The following is a 14,864-nucleotide window of genomic DNA, read 5'->3' on the forward strand; positions in this document are numbered from 1 at the left end:
GATATTTGTATTGTTTTTTGTAAATTTCTCTTAGTATTCACATGCAGTACAGTGCAGTAGGACTACTGAAAAAAAACCACAATTTAAAGTATTTTTTGTACACATTGATTATCATAAATCATTATGAATTGTAGTACATAGTACACGTAGATGCGGTTGATTCCACGTAGATGCTGTTGATTCTCCGTAGAATCATTTAAACAGATATTAAACATTAACCAATTACTTTTCTTAAGCATGTCATTTGCCAGGCCTAGCCATTATGCCTAGGCTTCGTTACCTTTTCTTCTTCGCTTTCCTAATCAGCATTCCAATTACTTGGCAGACCTTTAGGATTAAAGGTGCATTATGTATACTGCTATTGACGTAATAAATAGTTGTGATCATGTCCTAAAAATAAAATATCCTACTGTAGGCTATGGTTTGTGCTTGTATGTTTAATGATAGTTTTATACTCGTAAAATACGTAAAAGCTTGTGTCACCATAAAGGTGTTCTTCTACAAGGCCGTGATCAACTAACAGTAATACATTACACATTTAAAAATAACAAATTTTAAACATAACAAATTTTAAAAATAACAAATTAGAGAACAAAAATATATGAGCAGAAACCTTAATTACATTTATGATAAGAGTACAAAATAAATAATAAATCACACCAATAATTTTTTGAAAGTATTTAAATTTGTGGCATTTTGCATTGTTTTTTTTTAGAGTATTCCATAAACTAGCACCATGATATGAAAAACTTTTTTTTTTATATTCTGTTTTGGGTTTATCCAATTTTAATACATCCTTTGATCCTGTATTGTATCATTGTATGTGTCTAGTTTGGGTGTAAATAGTTCGTTTAGATATGGTGGTGCTTGATTATGGAATATTTTATATAACATTTTGGCTTCATTATTATGTAGTTGAGTATTAAGATTTATCCAGTTTAAGTTTTGCAGGGCTTGTGTACTTGAGTCGTATTTCCTTGTTTTTGTAATAATTTTGGCTGCTCTGGTTTGTAGCATTTGTATTTTTTTTATTTGATCTGCCCCACACAATATTACAATAGTTAAACTGTGGAGAGATAATACTATTATACATTAAGCAAGATCCACGTTTTGGGACGAGATTTGAAGATTTTTTTAAGTAGTACAAGCCTGGCAATACTTTACTTTTAACATTATCTGTTTGTTTATCCCACAGTAAATATTCATCAATAACAACACCTAGATGTTTACAGCTTTTTACTCTTTGTAGCCGAACATTGTCTATGTTTAAATTTAGATCAATGTTTGCTAATTTTGCAAGCCTTTGTTGTGTTCCTATAAACATACACTGAGTTTTATTTACATTTAGACTAAGCTTGTTATTTGCTAGCCATGATTTGATTTTTTTTAAAATCTTCATTAATTTTTGCAAGTACTTCATTTATATCAGAAGATGCAAAGTAAAGAGCTGTATCATCTGCATACATACTAATCTGTATACTATTTACATGCTTTGGTAGATCATAATATATTTTCTTTATCTAGAGAAAACTTACAAACTCAACAAAAAGGCCTACTTTAAACAAATTAAAAATACTAAATATTTTTTAAATACGTTTAACAATAATAGCGCATTTTTTTAAATGTAAAGATTGTTTTCAAGCTCAACATACGTGAGTTATGCTTTATTTGTAATAATTCGTTATTTTATTTCCCGTAGGAATGGTGTGGGCAGCACCCAAGTTGCTGCGACAAGAAATCCCCATCAAAGGCAGTCAGAAAGGAGACATCTACTCATTAGCAATAATATTATATGAAATAGTTTCACAAAACAATCCTTATGCAATATATGAAAAATCACCAAAAGGTACAGTTCACATTGCACGCTATTTGCTATTGAAGGTTGAACCAGTCAGTTCAGTCAGTAACAATTACCGTATATCACTAGTCATCATGTTATGGTGGCGATGTTAAATGTCGGCAAATAATTACAAAAATAGACATATGACGTCAGAGAGCTGATCATCATTTTTTCATACGGTATCATACATGTAATATCACTCATAAACAAGTAGAAATTGTTTTTATCTAAATTTAAACGAAATTTATTTATTTAAAACGTGTGTTCATTTGTCACGTAGGCTAATCGCTGAAATAAAACGGTCTTTATTTCAGAGGTGATACGTCTGGTGATGAAGCGAGAGGAGCCTCCATTTCGTCCAATGAAACAAAGTCATTTTTCTGAAATAGCCAGTGATGGAACTCTAAACGGCTTACCCACTGAACTACTAGATTTCGTCAAACAAGGATGGGAAGAGCTTCCCGAAGACAGACCAGATATACACTCATTTCGTCAGAAACTCAGGATCGTCAGGAAAGGCCGGTAAATCATGTGCTTGTTGTTAAATTATGGTATAAAGGAAGGAAGGTAGTTTTCTGAAGGATAGTTATGCGTCCCTGGGGTAGTTGCACAAGGAGTAGTTGCACAGGGGATAGTTGCACAGGGAGTAGTTGCACAGGGTGTAGTTGCACAGGGTGTAGTTGCACAGGGGTAGTTATCTATGAATCTAACATTTTAAAACATATTTACACATTTTAGCAATGTATATCTATTTATTTGCTTTTTTATTGATTGTTTAGAAAAGAGAGTATAATGGACACAATGCTGGCGAAAATGGAAAAAGTACACGGAAAACCTGGAGAAGGTTGTATTGGATAGAACAGGACAACTACTAGATGAGAAGAAGAAAACAGATGAATTACTTTACAGAATGCTGCCACCGTACGTACTTTACTTCAGTCTGTCTTTTTCACGGGGCGCCGTTTGGAACATTGTTTAAAGGGCTTCTTTTGTTAACGAAATAGGAATATTTCAAACGGCACCCGGTACATCAGACCCTTTCTTTTCGTGCCGGCAAATCTGAACAGCAAATCAAGCGTGCGGTACGGCGCAGAAATTTATTTTTTTATTTTTTATTTTTTATTGTTCGCACTAAAATAAAAAGAAGTTATTTTATCAACAGAATTATAAATAGTTTATCAAATAAAAAACTTTGAATGATTTGGTATTGTATAAACTGAATATCCTTTATGTTGTAGTTCTGTTGCAGACTCACTGAAGCGTGGCAATGTTGTAGAAGGCAAGTTTTATCAAAATGTGACCATTTACTTTAGTGATATTGTCGGATTTACACAAATATCCGCTGAAAGTAATCCTCTACAAGTCATCGATTTCTTGAATGATCTTTACACGTGTTTTGATGCAATAATTGGGAAGTGTGACGTATACAAGGTTGGTAGGATTTGATATAACATAACACGAAAACAAAATAATGAAACATGCCAGGCTCTACGTGTTCGTTTTTGCGCGCACGAGAACGGGAAAAGGGGGAGGCTGCAAATTACTCCGTATTTGATCGTCAGCATGTGATTGCACTTGAACTTACACTATTACGGTTTAAGTAATTGTAATATGTAAATTAATTAAATTATGTAGCAAACTATATTAATCAATTTATATGAATCTAAAGGCCTATACTAGTCCGCTTTATTTTCGTTGCATAATACTAATAGTAATATCAAAGTAAATAGAGTTAGAGAAAAGTAAGTTATTTTAGAATAAAAAAATAGACGTTTTGTTATTGTACTTAATGAATGTATTGTAAAATAGGTTGAAACAATAGGGGATGCGTACATGGTAGCAAGCGGTCTTCCTAAGAGAAATGGCGACAGACACGCGAGTGAAATAGCTAATATGGCACTTAATATTCTAGACAGGGTGAAGACATTTATAATTCGACATATGCCGGAAAGGCAATTGGAAACACGAATAGGGATCAACTCTGGTAAATGTAAAGAAAGCCGATTTTCGGTAGGCCTACTGTATCATAGGTTATTTGGTAATACAGAATCACATGTGTTTCGCATGTATCGCCTAGTATCGTGACAATGACCTTACCCGTAACCTACTGTATTCTTACATGATACAGGCGCCACATGTGATACAAATGAGATGCTGTATTACCGAAATTCTTATGATACTGGGTAAACATTGTCGTATATGGAGATACAACACTGGTAATTGCGTAAAGAAAGTATCAAGAAACCTATTAAAAACAAACAGTTATAAAATCAAAAGTATTTGGAAAATGAGATACAGATTCTTGATATAAGTTTATTATTTTGATTAAAATATTTCTAGGCACTATAGTGGCGGGTGTTGTCGGATTAACGATGCCTCGATATTGTCTCTTTGGTGACACTGTTAACACAGCTTCCAGAATGGAATCAAACGGCCTACCTCAACGTATACACATAAGTGAAAGCACTTACAATATTCTGAATACTATCGGAGGTTATAGAATGGATAAACGGGGTGATATAAAGATAAAGGTATGAGTATGTTTGTGTATATAGATATCACAACATGACAGGGCAATTACTGTACTTAGTATTGTCATATTGTACGGGGTGACATGAAGATAAAGGTATGAGTATGTCTGTTATATAGATATCACAACATGACAGGGCAATTACTGTACTTAGTATTGTCATATTGTACGGGGTGACATGAAGATAAAGGTATGAGTATGTCTGTTATATAGATATCACAACATGACAGGGCAATTACTGTACTTAGTATTGTCATATTGTACGGGGCGCCATACAAATGATAACGTATCACACTGCACCCCATACATATAACATGTTTTCTACGGTCAAATAATGTATGTCCGTGTGTAGATATCTCAACTCCTGCAATTCTAGATTTTTTTCCGCCCGCTGCCAATATGCGTCTATTTGTGAACATCGTATGGTTATCTTATTTCGCAGCATGTTAGGCCTATATATTTGTATTTATTTCAGGGCAAAGGAAGCATGACAACATATTGGTTGTTCCGATCTGATGAAGAAATACTTAATTCTCCAGAAAATATATACGACGCACAGGATGACGTCAACAACAAAAATGTGAGAAAGTGGTTGCATATTTGGTTTTTTAATTTACTCATTCGGTCATTACTTTCTTTATTTAAAGTTAAACACGCATTTCCGCGAACAATCATAATAATTATATTAATGTCGTAGGCCTATTGTTTTATTATTCATTTGTTATTTTATAATATCCTTCTAGCTCTACAGTGTCAGAAGTAAGCAAGGACAGTCTTCTCAGCCCACCATCAAGAACAAACCCGGCGGCGAGCTTCTTTGAATCGCATTCCATACCAGAGTATCCAGAATCGATCAAATCAACACGCTCTATCCCGGGTTATATTGTCGAAAATGACAGACAATCTCAGCTCTTAAACACAACGTAACAACCAAATCGATCAGCACACTTTACTCCTGGTTCTGTCGTTGAAAATGATAGGAATGTTCAGCTTTTACACACAACGTAACAGCTAAATCGATCAGCACACTTTATTCCTGGTTCTGTCGTTGAAAATGATAGGAATGTTCAGCTTTTACACACAACGTAACTAAATGGATCAGCACACTTTATTCCTGGTTCTGTCGTTGGAAATGATAGGAATGTTCAGCTTTTACACAACGTAACTAAATGGATCAGCACACTTTATTCCTGGTTCTGTCGTTGGAAATGATAGGAAGGTTCAGCTTTTACACAACGTAACAGCTAAATCGATCAGCACACACGGTATCTCTAGTTCTGTCGTAGAAAGGGTTATCTCTATTCCTATTTACAACGTAACAACTAACTCAACAAAATAATCACACTCTAATCCCGATTCTGTTCTCTACTCCTTTCCTACATCTACTAAATTGATAAAATCAGCCTCACGCTGTATGTATTCGATCCTGTTGTTGCGAATGATGATCAACTTGATAAACAACGTAACAACTAATATAAACAATGAAAACATTCACCAGTTTTCTACGCCATAGTAAACCTCTCAGAAGATTTGGCGAGTAAAGCACAGCAGACAAGTTGACTAACTCTTCAAGTTTAAAAATACAAAGCTGAATCATAGCTTTGTGATGTGTTTGATGCACACTTGGTAGACGTAAAAGTTAAATAAATAAATTAAGGTATATTAACATACAGTTACCTGAACAAGTTTAACATATTAACATACAGTCACCTGAACAAGTCAAAAAGTTATGAGAAGATGCAAACAGGTACAGAATTCACACACTGTATTAAACAAACATAATTATAGCAATAATTCAATTTACTCAAAAAAACCTCCAGAAATGGAGAGATACAGAACAACAAAATTACAAAACAAAAACGGAAACAATTCATGCTTAGAACGCCCTCAATAAGAGTTTCAGATAATAAATATGTTCATAATGTGTGAGGACTTTTTCGAGTACAGTTGTAAATAATATCATGAACCAAGAGGACACTAAAATATGGAAATAAATAAGTCCAGTAACACATCTGAATTATGACATTTTCTTTCTAACTATTTTCATAGGTTTTTAAAAACTGACGCAAAGTTTACTATTCGTTTGAAAACATGAGCGCTAATTTAGGGCCGTCTGAACGTCTCCGAATACCATCATTACTCCCGCATCGTTCACTAAACCATATCGAAATCATTGTTTTAAATTAGTCAGAATATTCTTCTATAGCTTTTTTATTTCATTTCCTTCAGTTTATATTAGCTGTTGATGTAATGAGGAAACTACGACGATGTAAATTCGTGGGATCCTTTCTGTCACAGTGCAAAAATGATAATTTGACCTAAAAATTGTGTACATACTAGTACAAGTTGCTTCATCGGCTTTTACTTACTTACTTACTTACTTACTTACTTACTTACTTACTTACTTACTTACTTACTTACTTACTTACTTACTTACTTACTTACTTACTTACTTACTTACTTACTTACTTACTTACTTACTTACTTACTTACTTACTTACTTACTTACTTACTTACTTACTTACTTACTTACTTACTTACTTACTTACTTACTTACTTACTTACTTACTTACTTACTTACTTACTTACTTACTTACTTACTTACTTACTTACTTACTTACTTACTTACTTACTTACTTACTTACTTACTTACTTACTTACTTACTTACTTACTTACTTACTTACTTACTTACTTACTTACTTACTTACTTACTTACTTACTTACTTACTTACTTACTTACTTACTTACTTACTTACTTACTTACTTACTTACTTACTTACTTACTTACTTACTTACTTACTTACTTACTTACTTACTTACTTACTTACTTACTTACTTACTTACTTACTTACTTACTTACTTACTTACTTACTTACTTACTTACTTACTTACTTACTTACTTACTTACTTACTTACTTACTTACTTACTTACTTACTTACTTACTTACTTACTTACTTACTTACTTACTTACTTACTTACTTACTTACTTACTTACTTACTTACTTACTTACTTACTTACTTACTTACTTACTTACTTACTTACTTACTTACTTACTTACTTACTTACTTACTTACTTACTTACTTACTTACTTACTTACTTACTTACTTACTTACTTACTTACTTACTTACTTACTTACTTACTTACTTACTTACTTACTTACTTACTTACTTACTTACTTACTTACTTACTTACTTACTTACTTACTTACTTACTTACTTACTTACTTACTTACTTACTTACTTACTTACTTACTTACTTACTTACTTACTTACTTACTTACTTACTTACTTACTTACTTACTTACTTACTTACTTACTTACTTACTTACTTACTTACTTACTTACTTACTTACTTACTTACTTACTTACTTACTTACTTACTTACTTACTTACTTACTTACTTACTTACTTACTTACTTACTTACTTACTTACTTACTTACTTACTTACTTACTTACTTACTTACTTACTTACTTACTTACTTACTTACTTACTTACTTACTTACTTACTTACTTACTTACTTACTTACTTACTTACTTACTTACTTACTTACTTACTTACTTACTTACTTACTTACTTACTTACTTACTTACTTACTTACTTACTTACTTACTTACTTACTTACTTACTTACTTACTTACTTACTTACTTACTTACTTACTTACTTACTTACTTACTTACTTACTTACTTACTTACTTACTTACTTACTTACTTACTTACTTACTTACTTACTTACTTACTTACTTACTTACTTACTTACTTACTTACTTACTTACTTACTTACTTACTTACTTACTTACTTACTTACTTACTTACTTACTTACTTACTTACTTACTTACTTACTTACTTACTTACTTACTTACTTACTTACTTACTTACTTACTTACTTACTTACTTACTTACTTACTTACTTACTTACTTACTTACTTACTTACTTACTTACTTACTTACTTACTTACTTACTTACTTACTTACTTACTTACTTACTTACTTACTTACTTACTTACTTACTTACTTACTTACTTACTTACTTACTTACTTACTTACTTACTTACTTACTTACTTACTTACTTACTTACTTACTTACTTACTTACTTACTTACTTACTTACTTACTTACTTACTTACTTACTTACTTACTTACTTACTTACTTACTTACTTACTTACTTACTTACTTACTTACTTACTTACTTACTTACTTACTTACTTACTTACTTACTTACTTACTTACTTACTTACTTACTTACTTACTTACTTACTTACTTACTTACTTACTTACTTACTTACTTACTTACTTACTTACTTACTTACTTACTTACTTACTTACTTACTTACTTACTTACTTACTTACTTACTTACTTACTTACTTACTTACTTACTTACTTACTTACTTACTTACTTACTTACTTACTTACTTACTTACTTACTTACTTACTTACTTACTTACTTACTTACTTACTTACTTACTTACTTACTTACTTACTTACTTACTTACTTACTTACTTACTTACTTACTTACTTACTTACTTACTTACTTACTTACTTACTTACTTACTTACTTACTTACTTACTTACTTACTTACTTACTTACTTACTTACTTACTTACTTACTTACTTACTTACTTACTTACTTACTTACTTACTTACTTACTTACTTACTTACTTACTTACTTACTTACTTACTTACTTACTTACTTACTTACTTACTTACTTACTTACTTACTTACTTACTTACTTACTTACTTACTTACTTACTTACTTACTTACTTACTTACTTACTTACTTACTTACTTACTTACTTACTTACTTACTTACTTACTTACTTACTTACTTACTTACTTACTTACTTACTTACTTACTTACTTACTTACTTACTTACTTACTTACTTACTTACTTACTTACTTACTTACTTACTTACTTACTTACTTACTTACTTACTTACTTACTTACTTACTTACTTACTTACTTACTTACTTACTTACTTACTTACTTACTTACTTACTTACTTACTTACTTACTTACTTACTTACTTACTTACTTACTTACTTACTTACTTACTTACTTACTTACTTACTTACTTACTTACTTACTTACTTACTTACTTACTTACTTACTTACTTACTTACTTACTTACTTACTTACTTACTTACTTACTTACTTACTTACTTACTTACTTACTTACTTACTTACTTACTTACTTACTTACTTACTTACTTACTTACTTACTTACTTACTTACTTACTTACTTACTTACTTACTTACTTACTTACTTACTTACTTACTTACTTACTTACTTACTTACTTACTTACTTACTTACTTACTTACTTACTTACTTACTTACTTACTTACTTACTTACTTACTTACTTACTTACTTACTTACTTACTTACTTACTTACTTACTTACTTACTTACTTACTTACTTACTTACTTACTTACTTACTTACTTACTTACTTACTTACTTACTTACTTACTTACTTACTTACTTACTTACTTACTTACTTACTTACTTACTTACTTACTTACTTACTTACTTACTTACTTACTTACTTACTTACTTACTTACTTACTTACTTACTTACTTACTTACTTACTTACTTACTTACTTACTTACTTACTTACTTACTTACTTACTTACTTACTTACTTACTTACTTACTTACTTACTTACTTACTTACTTACTTACTTACTTACTTACTTACTTACTTACTTACTTACTTACTTACTTACTTACTTACTTACTTACTTACTTACTTACTTACTTACTTACTTACTTACTTACTTACTTACTTACTTACTTACTTACTTACTTACTTACTTACTTACTTACTTACTTACTTACTTACTTACTTACTTACTTACTTACTTACTTACTTACTTACTTACTTACTTACTTACTTACTTACTTACTTACTTACTTACTTACTTACTTACTTACTTACTTACTTACTTACTTACTTACTTACTTACTTACTTACTTACTTACTTACTTACTTACTTACTTACTTACTTACTTACTTACTTACTTACTTACTTACTTACTTACTTACTTACTTACTTACTTACTTACTTACTTACTTACTTACTTACTTACTTACTTACTTGTCCCTCATAGTCGTATGAATAGAGGGAAATTGAGGCGAAGCAAAATTGCTTATAAATCTAATGTAAACTATGCTCATTCGTTGTTAAAGAAATATAGTATTATTGCCATTTGTATTAAAGAATAAAATAAAGTAGTATGTCATTGCCGATAGGTCTATTTCTTGTTGAAATATTTTCCTATCCTATATCATTTATCCCATCCAATAGTTCATTATATATAAACCATAGGCCTACTGAACTTTTATTTCTATCTCTTGCATGGCTTAAAAAATATATGGATCATGTTAGTTCTCGTTGTGAGCGGACGTGTTCATATCGAGCTCCGCTAGGCTACCCATTGTGTGGATACTAGGCCAGTCAACGTAGGCATACTGTAGTCTACATGATGTGTTCGACCGGGCTACGTGTGCCGCTACTTATTTTGAACTTATTTCTTGGCCTCTATTTTTCAAGTTTTAATATGGGATTTTCATCCAGAAATCAATGGCTAAGGCCAGTCGATGGATACTCTGAGCCGGTAAGCTGCAACATTCCTAGCATCGTTGTATGTAAATGTTGGAATTTGTATCTATGCGGTCAAAGCAGTACGACTACGAGTGTTGTTGCATTCCAACGTAGCAGCAGACCGTCAAGGAAGATCTACAGCGCACCACGTTTGCTCTATTCTAATTCCACTGTTACATTCTGTATTCTTTTAAGTGGCGATGTTGAATCGAATCCAGGTCCAGGTAATACTCAGACATCTTCAGTTAAGGTATACTATCAAAACGTACGTAGCCTGAAGAATAAAATGGACGTATACAACTCAGATCTGAATGCACACCTAATTCAGAGCAATTTGGATATTGTTGCACTTACGGAAACATGGTTAAACTGCAACGTGCTCGATTCTGAACTTTCCGTTTCTAATTACACTTTATTTCGACGCGATAGAGATACTGATAAACGCGGTGGTGGTATCCTGATGCTAGTGAATAACAAATTTACCTGTAACCGAGTGGAACGCCTAGAAAGTGATTCAACGGAGTTCATGTGGATAGAGATTCAGCTAAAGCGGCGTATTAGCCTACTTGTTGGATTATTCTATAGACCACCAAACGCTACACCCGATGTCCTCCGTCGTTTTACTTCGTCTGTGGAAATCGCTATGCTCTACTACAAAAACAGTGAATTCCTCATTCTTGGAGATTTCAACCTGCCCGAAATTAATTGGAGTAGCAACCCTTATTCTGCTCCAGCTCAGTCCATGGGAGAACACTTACTTGATGTATTGCTTTCTAGCTGTGGCCTATTTCAATGCAATACGTACTGTACAAGAATGGATAAAATGCTTGATCTTGTTATTTGTAGTAAAAACATTTCCGACAAAGTCTATACTGCTAACGATATTTTTTTATCTGACCACTCATCTTTGAGAATTGATTTCCGTTTAAATTTTGATGTTAAATGTAGTAATGATAATTTGAATCGTAAAAGTATAATTTACAATTTTAAAGCACTTGATGTCAATAATCTATGTAATACTCTTAACTGTGTTCCATGGAGTGTCTTAATTGATTTTGAAGGTGATTTAAATGAAGCTTTGGATATGTTTTATAATTTGTTAAATGCTGCCGTCAATGACACAGTGCCTAAAATTAGAAAGCGCAGAAAGCTTCCTCCGTGGTTTGACAATGAGTTGAGAAGTGCGCTTCAACTCAAAGAAAAGTATTATAGATATCTGAAAAAAAATAATAATCGGTTAGCCCAAAGTAATTTCAAATTTGCTCGCGCGTCTTTTAAAAAAATGTGCAATAAAAAGTACAAAGATTACTTGGACTCTTTGGCTAAGCAAATTGTCACTAACAGTAAAAGATTCTGGAGCTGGATGAAAACTAAATACAAGTCAAATAATCTTCCTTCTGTCATGAGTCACGATAACATTTCATTCCAGTCTAATTATGATAAAGCTACCACATTTAATTCTTATTTTCATTCTTTTTTCAGTGAGCCTTCTCCGGACGTTCCCCGAGACTATCCAGGTCTTCCTGACTATGCGGTGGATAACTTAAGTTCTCTGTCTGTGAATCAGCATTCTGTGGAAAAGGCACTTAGTAACATTGATATCAATAAAGCTACTGGCATTGATCAGATTAGTAACGTTGTCTTAAAGGGTGCCTCCTCCTCACTCTCTTATCCGCTTTGCAAATTGTTTCAGCTATCTATTAATTCTGGGGTTTTTCCTTCATCTTGGAAACACGCTAATATTGTCCCAATTCACAAGAGTGGTCCCAAAAAACTAATCTGTAACTATCGTCCTATTTCGTTATTGCCTACTATGTCTAAGATTTTTGAGCGCATTGTGCATGATGGTTTGTCATCACATGTTGCTAATGCTTTAAGTCCTAGGCAGCATGGTTTTGTCTCTGGGAGATCATGTCAAACCAACCTCGCACTGCTTCTTGCTACATCATACGATGCAATTAACAGCAAGAAGCAGTGCGATGTGATTTACACTGATTTCTCTAAGGCTTTTGATTCCGTTTCCCATGATTTGCTTATTTTTAAACTTTCAAAATTTGGTTTATCCGGTTCACTGTTAAGTTGGTTTAAAAGCTATTTAACTAATAGACAACAGCGTGTTGTCATTGGGGGAGAGACATCTGATTGGCTCCCTGTGTTATCGGGCGTTCCGCAGGGCTCGATCCTGGGCCCGCTTTTGTTTAATTTATTTATCAACGATCTTCCTTTAAAATTTAATCATTCCGAGTCTCTTTTATTTGCTGACGATCTGAAATTGAATGGACGGAGAAGTGGGGGATAAAACTTAATGCTAATAAATGCAAATATTTATCTATAACACTTAAAAAAAGGCCTGTGCTCTTCAATTATAATCTGAGTGGACATGATCTTGAGATGGTTTATGTATGGAAAGATTTAGGTATTTTTATTGATAGTAAATTAAATTTTTGTTCACATATTAATCATGTGTTGTCAAAAGCTAATAGAATGATGGGCTTAATATGGAGAAATTGTAGGTTTATGAACGACGGCAGGGCACTTTTATCTTTATACAAATCTATTATACGTCCTCACCTTGAATATTGTTCCGCAATTTTCAATTCAATTTCTCCATGTCAGGCCCGTCGAATCGACACTGTTCAACGGAAGTTTGTTCGATTCCTGTCTTATAACTGTGTTAATTTTGCCTTTTCCATTGATTCTGTCAGCAATCGTCGAACGATATCTGATATGGTTTTTTTATATAATATTTTAAATTCTAAATATGACTGTTCATTAATTTCACTATTTAGTTTAAATGTTCCTGGTCGTACACGAAATAGACATTTATTGCATATTCCTTTTAGCCGTGTCGACTGTACTAAGAGGGGACTTTTTCATAGACTACCTTATACATTTAATAATCTAAATAGCAATCATATCGATATTTTTAATGATAGACTTGGTTATTTTAAGAGGACGATGATGTGTTCACTTCTTGAACAGTCTGCATAACCTGTTTTAATTGAAATTATTTATGGCATGCCAATCTATGTTTTATATATATATATATATATTTTATCTGTATTTTTTTGTTAACCGTTTTTGATGTTGTATTGTTTTATGTTTCAAACCTGTTAGTGGCGGTATTTATCGCTGTTGGTTTTGATTGAATAAAATAAAAAATAAAATAAAAAATAAAAATAAAAAATACGGAAATAATATTACAGGTTTATTTTGCACTTATTTTAAACTGTTTCTGTTTTAGAACAAGTCCTTGTTTTGTTTTTAAACAATGATTCAATTCTTGCATACCTGGAAACAGGTATTAAATGATGGAAACACAAGCATTAACAACTTTGTCCAATCATGATTCAGCTACGATGTCAGACAGAAAATAACAACTTAGAACCAGTTTGAGGCATTCATTAAGGAGTGGCTTGTTGCATGTCAAGCAACACATTTTCAGCAACTTATAAAGATTTATGCTGTACATCAATATACCTGATTGAGCCTTCTTTGCATGTGAATGGTAACCTTAGTGCAACTTATCAAGATGTACGCTGTACATCAAGATACCCGAGCCTTCTTTGCATGTGAATGGTAACCTTAGTGCTACAAGTAACAACATCTGCATCAATACGTTGTAAGTAGATATTGTTGTGTATACTATTTTAAAGAAGTTGATTGTAATTGTGTTTCACGTATAATTGTAAGTTTGCGTTGTATTAATTTGACAACTGTATAGGCAAAGAAAGCCAATGCAAATATAAAAAAGCGATCAGATTTATCAAATTTTACTTAGAAAAAAGCGCATCTAATTTTGTCGATGATTCTGTTTGTCAGTTTACTATTGGTAATCCTTAAACACATGTGCCTAAGACATAAACAAACACATTTTT

General features: G+C 32.0%; 1 protein-coding gene across 1 annotated transcript; it reads left to right on the plus strand.

The window, feature by feature from the left end:
• The first annotated feature begins 1,432 nt into the window (after positions 1–1,432).
• Positions 1,433–5,191, plus strand: LOC140046620 (retinal guanylyl cyclase 1-like). The gene is given in 10 exon segments (XM_072091312.1): positions 1,433–1,439; positions 1,700–1,846; positions 2,155–2,362; positions 2,620–2,659; positions 2,661–2,761; positions 3,079–3,271; positions 3,650–3,824; positions 4,181–4,371; positions 4,846–4,950; positions 5,114–5,191. Coding segments are annotated over 10 exon segments (1,245 nt in total).
• Positions 5,192–14,864: the final 9,673 nt, after the last annotated feature.

This window comes from Antedon mediterranea, chromosome 4, assembly GCF_964355755.1.
Source record: "Antedon mediterranea chromosome 4, ecAntMedi1.1, whole genome shotgun sequence".
In the NCBI taxonomy this organism is placed as follows: domain Eukaryota; kingdom Metazoa; phylum Echinodermata; class Crinoidea; order Comatulida; family Antedonidae; genus Antedon; species Antedon mediterranea.